This window comes from Lepisma saccharinum, chromosome 4 (assembly GCF_977018435.1).
Source record: "Lepisma saccharinum chromosome 4, izLepSacc3.1, whole genome shotgun sequence".
NCBI lineage: Eukaryota > Metazoa > Arthropoda > Insecta > Zygentoma > Lepismatidae > Lepisma > Lepisma saccharinum.
Window position 1 is genome coordinate 94,647,947 of NC_139232.1, and position 7,679 is coordinate 94,655,625.

The 7,679-nt window shown below is 36.4% G+C and overlaps 1 protein-coding gene across 1 annotated transcript; it reads right to left on the reverse strand.

The window, feature by feature from the left end:
- Positions 1-3,379: 3,379 nt before the first annotated feature.
- LOC145987272 (galactoside alpha-(1,2)-fucosyltransferase 2-like) lies at positions 3,380-7,149 on the reverse strand. Its single transcript, XM_083121788.1, has 2 exons — positions 7,037-7,149; positions 3,380-4,747 (listed from the first exon to the last, which is right to left on the reverse strand). Exon 2 carries the CDS (start codon positions 4,706-4,708, stop codon positions 3,770-3,772), a length of 939 nt encoding a protein of 312 aa, XP_082977914.1. The 5' UTR covers positions 4,709-4,747; positions 7,037-7,149; the 3' UTR covers positions 3,380-3,769.
- Positions 7,150-7,679: the final 530 nt, after the last annotated feature.

The window sequence follows — 7,679 nt, forward strand, 5'->3', positions numbered from 1 at the left end:
ATCTAAACATATTTTTTTCAACTATAGCATGTCTAAAAAAGTCATTGAAGTTTGGATTTTTATAACTACAGGAGACACGGGTCTGAAAATGTGCGATATAAAATAAAATGCAGGTTTGCCTTCCATACGTGGTGGTTTTGTCACGTTTCTTCGCTTCGTGAAACAAGACACTTTTGCAGGAACGGCTTCTTGCATCTGCCTGGGGTCTTCCTCTAGCTTAAAAAAAGATATATTTGTTTAGCATAATCGAGGGTTACAGAACCCTTCGAGACGGGACACGAGACGGGACAAACGAATATTTTCGAGACGAGACGAGACAGCATTTTCACGAGACAGGACGAGACAGACCAAAGTCTCGTCTCGTCTCGTCTCGTCTAGTGGGCAACACTAAACAGCATCTTTTTTGTCCTTAAATTCAAACATTAAAATATTGAGCCGATTGTTAACATGACTAATATCATGATTAAAAACTTCAAATTTAACATCAAGCTGTGAAGATAACTGTGTATGTGCACTAGATAATTCAGCTTGTTTTAAAGATATAACATCAAGTTTAACCTGAATATTTTCATTAGACAGATTTAATTCTGATCTAAGTTCCTGATTAGACTGTTTGAGTTTTAGATTAGACTGTTTAAATTCCTGATTAGACTGTTCAAACTGAGTCTGAAGTTCCTGATTAGACTGTTAAAACTGAGTCGTAAGTTCCTGATTAGACTGTTCAAACTGAGTCTTAAGTTCTTGGTTAGAACTTACAACAGCTAATTGTATGTTTCTAATGCTGTTTAGTATGTTATTTAAATTAGGATTTATACTTTCCAAATACAACGGCTATTGATAAGGATCGTAACTGGAATCACATTTGTTAAAACAGTATTTTTCCTTATTGGTAGAATAAATTGTTCAATGTGTGATGGAAGCTTCAAACATGAAACATGATATCACGAATGACAATTAAAACATTGCACATACCTCAGGTCATTTTCAAGTTTATCTCAACACGCCACTCCTTTAATCTTACCTGACTGTAGATCACAAATGTCACCATCGTGAGAATTACTTACTATTTAAGTATGCAACATTAGATTTTAGCCTACGTGAATGTCTAGGCTTCGTTTCTTTAGATTTATCTGCCATGATTGCACAGAATAATAATAAACTTAAGAAATAAAATATTTAGGGTTGCAAATTTTGCCTTCGCAACATGTTCAACAAATTGCAACTCGAAGACAAAATACATTTTTAAAAGTCTATAACTACCATTGTGCAAACTTCAAACCACGCATCAGAAGATCGTCATTTTTTCTTGAATCATGGATCAAGAATCATCAGATCCGGATCCGGATCTGGTACTTTCGAATCCGGATCCAGAACTTTCGGATCCGGATCCAGAACTTTCGGATCCGGATCCAGAATTGTCGGATCCGTTTTGCCATCCCACATGCGCTTCTTTGGAAAGTAAGAATGTGTTTATAACATATTGTTACCTGCTAATATACATATATATACGTATATAATATACATACACACACATATATATATAGTGTGTGTGCGCGCGTGCGTGATTTGTAATTAATGAATACACTTACAAGGGAGGTCTAAGTCTCCCCCTCCGATGTCCATGGAACTTGACAATTGAGTGGGTTTTGCCCTGTAAAACCGTTTTTTAGCTGAAACAAAAAAAAACACGTATTTCTTCCTTTTAGCCCCACTATACACCTGCCAAGTTTCATGGAAATCGGAGGGGGACACATAGGTCAAATGCCCACTTACATTTGTCCTCATATTGACATTTGAGGGGGGGGGGTTGCCCAATAAAACAGTTTTTTAGCCGAAACAATAAAAAAAACACGTATTTCTTCATTTGGGCCCGTTTATACACACACCTACCAAGTATCATGGAAATCGGAGGGGGACACAGGGGTCAGATCCTCACTTCAATTTGTCCTCATCTTGACATTTAAGGGAGTTTTGCCCCATAAAACCGTTTTTTTTAGCTGAAACAAAAAAACACGTATTTCTTCCATTGGGCCCCACTATACACCTGCCACGTTTCATGGAAATCGGAGGCAGACAGGGGTCAGATCCTCACTTCAATTTGTCCTCATCTTGACATTTAAGGGAGTTTTGCCCCATAAAACCGTTTTTTTAGCTGAAACAAAAAAACACGTATTTCTTCCATTGGGCCCCACTATACACCTGCCAAGTTTCATGGAAATTGGAGGCAGACAGGGGTCAGATCCTCACTTGAATTTGTCCTTATCTTGACATTTGAGGGGGTTTTGCCCCCTAAAACCGTTTTTTAGCTGAAACAAAAAAAACACGTATTTCATCCATTGGGCCCCACTATAAACCTGCCAAGTTTCATGGAAATCGGAGGGACACAGGGGTCAGATCCTCACTTCAATTTGTCCTCATCTTGACATTTGAGGGGGTTTTGCCCCCTAAAACAGTATTTTAGCTGAAACAAAAAAAACACGTATTTCTTCCTTTGGGCCCACTATACGCCTGCCAAGTTTCATGGAAATCGGAGGGGGACACTTAGATAACCTCCCTTGTTAGTCTTACACTTCGTAATTATATAACACTGCATATATTATAATGTTTTATTTTAATTTGTAAAACTGTAACTGTAGAACAATTGTATAATTTTTGTATAACATTTCTATCTTGTTATATGTGTTAAAGGTTTCATCCTGGAATGGAGTGTCTCACATTTATGTGTGTTTTTATTTCCAATACATTCGAATGAATACATATTCGTTTCAATGGCATTTACAAAATCACCTCTGACATTTTATGTTAAACAAGTAAGATTATTTTTGTGCACGAGTGTGTTAGCCGATGCGTAGCAAAGCATTTTAGGAACAACACTTGAAAAAAAATCTTGTAGGGCTAACTAATTAAAAATTTCTTTGTAATCGAAGATCATAATACCTTTTAAGGTGTGGTAATATTATAATGGGATTTAGATACGAACTTTGGGATCCGGATCCAGAGATCCGAAACTTTCAGACCCGGATCCGGATCCAGAATTTTCGGATCCGGATCCGTTTGGCCATCCCTACCTCTTACTTCAACTTCAACGAAACATCCTAGTATTCACTTTACGAAATAGCAATTAGGATTTTTATAACTTCAATGAAACTCGGACGTCACTATTTAAAATTTCCATATACTTATTGATCTACTGTGTTTTGTTTCTTTTTCGTTGCTAAGGTCAAAAATGTATATAGAAATGTATACATTGTAATTTTACATTATCAAGAATGTGATAATAATTAATTATACATCATATTAATGCAGAAATTGATAATATATATATATATATATATATATATATATATATATATATATATATATATCATCGTGCGTATTAAACACAAAATTAAACAAAACATTATAAATTAAATAAATGAACATCTTTGGGTCAGTCACAGGGGCCGGAAATAACGCTGTCGGTACTTTAACTAAAAAAATGCTAACTTCTTTAATCCCACAGGCAATGTTAATATTATTAACCCGAGTTGTCTTAGTGTAGATAAAGCAATAATTTTCCTTAAATCATACTCAAAATTAACACCAACCCCAGCTATAAATATTGTTAACCCGGATAACAGTAACAACACAATACCAAAGATAGTAAACATCACTATTTCCCCAAAACGAATCAACAAATAAACCTCGTGAGGTATTTCAATAAACAATGTGCTCTAGTCACATACTCCTGTGATCTCACATTATCTTCAATTAATCAAAACAGCTTCTACTATGTCATGAAATGCCACCCAGGAAAGTTTCGTACAGCTTCTGTAAGGTACAAGTCGTTCATTGTATCATAAACCACCGTTTCGCCACCAGCCATGATTGCAGCCCACAAACCATACGTCCCGTAATCGAACAGAGAATGGTTGCACATGGAGAGAAGGGTCAGATCGTAAATATGATCATCGGGTCCAGAATGATTCACAAAGAAAACATCACCGTGGTCACCTTTGAGGTTTTCCTTGCACCAGTTCACGTCATCACTTGTCACCATAAATGCCACATTGCGAAATCTTGAACGAAACCACTCCATACCGTTTAGATAGAACATGCTTCCGGCTGATTTGGAGCTGTAAAGAACGTCGATCTGCTTGATGTAGTCCGTCCTCCTGACGTGAACTCCAATAAAGGTCACTTCCTCATTTGTTTTCTTAAGAATTAACGACCTTACGTGGTCAAACTGTTCAACAGCGGCTTCAATATACTCTTGACGATATACGAATTCTTTCTTCAGGTCTTTCTGGTAATACACAACATCCCTCACGAGGGCAATGTATTCTTTCAACAACATGTTCCCGTACAAAAGCACAAAATCTTTCTCGCAATGCTTTACAGTGTCTATGGAGGGGACAGTTAGATTTTGAAAGACTTTCTGCAAGGCTTTGAAGAGTGAGTCTGGTGCATAGGGATCTAGGTCGAGTTTCTTCCCCACGGCCCAAAGTGAGGCATATTCCCATATCTTATTACCTAGACGTCCAAGATCTATGACAGTTACCACTCCTCTTTTAGGACAAGGGACCAGAAATGGAGTTGTTTTATTGGTTGGCACATATGCAGTCTCCGTCTGTAATGAGCTGAGTGAATTGGAGTAGAAGGTTGTTGCTAGCAGAAATGTGAAGCAGCAACATATTGTACACATGGCAACTCTGCAACATCTATGCATGACAATGGAAGTTCTACACCCCAGCTTCTGAGCGTTAAACTATAAAGAAAACCAAAGCAGTAGAAACTACAGTGAAATTGCCAATTGCTTATTATTATTATTATCTATCTTAATAGGGTTACAATTAATCCATACAGTATTTCCTTTATTAATGCAAATAATGGCCTGAAACAGAAAGACAGTAAGGAAAATGAGATGAATTGGAAATAAATTAACACGAATGCAAAGAGTGTTATATAGTATCAGGGTAAAATAAAGATAAATATAGTGTTAAATATGTGTGAGGATTGCAAGGGGTGCAGATTTTTTAAAACACCCAAAATGTCAACCTCACTTGCACGTAGTTCACTCTGAACTGCATTAGCAGACTAACGAGGATTTGGCGCCTGTAGCCTCTGTGAGGTTTGAATTGTGTTCTGCCCATGTGTGTTTGTGATTATTCCTTCATCTATTTCATCTTCATCTTCGCAATTAGCCAAAAGTGGTAGAAACGCGAAGTAAAATAAATCAAATCATTAACATTATATATTATGTTTGAACAGAAAACGGAAGTTTAGCTATGTGTAGGCTTAAAGGATTAGGATGAAAATTTTAATATCCATACAAATGTTGGTAAGAAGTTTTCGGACAGACCTCATGTAAAAAGGGAGCGCCCACGTTAGGGATTCCAGGTATCGATTGGCAAATATCGAGTAAATAAGTAGGCTTATCGATCTGTGTATGTGTGCTTGTGTGTTTAAGCGTGTTGCTTTCTTACATATATACCCTTTCTCTTTTTTACTGATAAGAACACACAAAATGAAGCTCTATAGTCAGGGTAGATTTAAGAGAATCATCAAGCTGAACTGACAAGGAAATCATTTCTTTTATAAGAGACCACCAAAAAATGCACACCGGTAGCATTATAATATATACATACAATAAAAGTAAAGCCCGGATGCAAGATAAATAAATATGAAATCTCATTGATGAATAATGATAAAATAAAAATTAAATAAATAAAACGTAATACTTAATAAATGCATACAATATAATTCCATTCCACACGTGCACACACTTGCACGTGTGTGTATAAATGAACCTTCCTCCCCCACTACCATTTTCTTATGATTTCGCGAACTGAAGCAATACCTCGATAAGAAGCTAGTTATATCAGTAGAAAGGAAACATCAACAACAAATAGGAAAAAAAGATAGAACAACTATAAAAATTATTAAAATGTATTTCCATCATTCAAAAGAACGATAGATTTTTTCCCTCTCTGTTCATAAAAATCTCTCGTCTAAACCCTTAACTTAGAGTTTAATTAGGAGTGTCAAGAACTCCTTGAGACAGGTTGAAAGTACAAGGTTGTGAAGAGAGCGTGCACACAGCAAACCCAACAAGACACGTAGCCAGGGGGATGGCTAAGGGGGCTGAAGCCCCCCCCCATCCGAAATCCTACAAATATCTAACTTAAATATTATATTTATCGTTAACAACAGAAATAAAGTTATAACCACAATAAAAACTGCATTACATCGAAAAACGTTTAGTGTGTAATAGAGGAACCAGATAAAATTTCATATTTACCATTTAATCCAAAGAATAAATGGATCCACAGCTTCCTAAACTTACAGTTTTCTTTGTGAGAAGTCACAGAGTATAAACTTTATGAATAAAATTTACCACTAACTGTTAGCCTTATTTTGAACAATTGTGTACAAGTTAATAACAAAATATAATAACTATGAGTGTCATTACACTAACTACAAAATATAAGAAAAATAATGGACAACAATTGTGTTAGATATTCACTGCTACGGTGGATCGAGTAGCCAAGTATCTCCATTTATGTAATAATAACAATACATTTGTATTGAAATTGGTATATTTTAATAACTTATAATAGTTATTATTGTGAAATAACAATAATTATTATTCTCATTATTATTTGTACTAATCAAGTTTTATCTGGCCTGACTCCCTCTACAAATATATCTGGTTACGCCCGTGCTGATAAGGGATGAGCCCCCTCCCCGAAATAAAATTCTGGCTACGTGCCTGGACACGACACATTAAAAAGGCAAGGACAAGCTAAAAAAATTCTCACAGACACTGGAAGACACACGCTATTCTCAGAGAGCTAAAAACATTTGCTAAGACAGTCGTCATCTCCCAACAATAAACCGTTGGAAAGGTCAAACTCTATCTGAGGAAAGAAACACTTAAAAGAGCATTACATATACGACGCATTGGAAGGTTCCAGCCCCTGTAGGAAATGACCAACACCCCTTATACTAACAAAGCAAAAAGGTTAAATTGTGTGTGACAAAATAATTTGCTTACCTTTACACCGTAGCACTGCAACTTGTATGATTATTCTTCTGAAGCTCCAATTTCACTACATTTTACTCAACCGCCTCATTTCTTCCTGGGAACGATCTACTTAGTAATGTGGCGTTATCTGCAAAACTGGCATCGATAATCGCCTTATCATGTAGTACAAATTGAAGTGAAACTTTGGATATCCACTTGAACAAACTAACATAATCTCATATTGCCAAAGCCGGCCCCCGTGGCAAAGTGGTTAGCACATCGCGCTACGTCGCCAGGGGTTCCGGGTTCGAATCATGGCCTGGGCATGGATGCTTGTGAGTGTCCATTCATCAATTTCATCATATCATCACTCATCTCCATCTTCGCAAATTAGCCAAAAGTGGCACAAGAAGCGAAGTAAAATAAAGCAAATCAATCATAATATTGCAAAACTCCTGTGCTGCTAATGAAGAAAGCAAATCTTTTAATTGCTTAAGATAACCGAAAACTAAATAATGACAGTCAATCAGTCTCTTAGGGAGTTACTTTCTACAAAAGTAACTGTGTTATACGTAGTTACATTTCCTTTCCCAGAAAAGTAACTCGGATACAGTTATAGTTAATCATTTTGAAATATAACTCAGTTACATACTTAAGCCTCTATCACACGGAA

Excerpts from the sequence above, each read along its gene's own strand:
- LOC145987272 (XM_083121788.1), bottom strand. The coding sequence starts at position 4,708 with ATGCATAGATGTTGCAGAGTTGCCATGTGTACAATATGTTGCTGCTTC.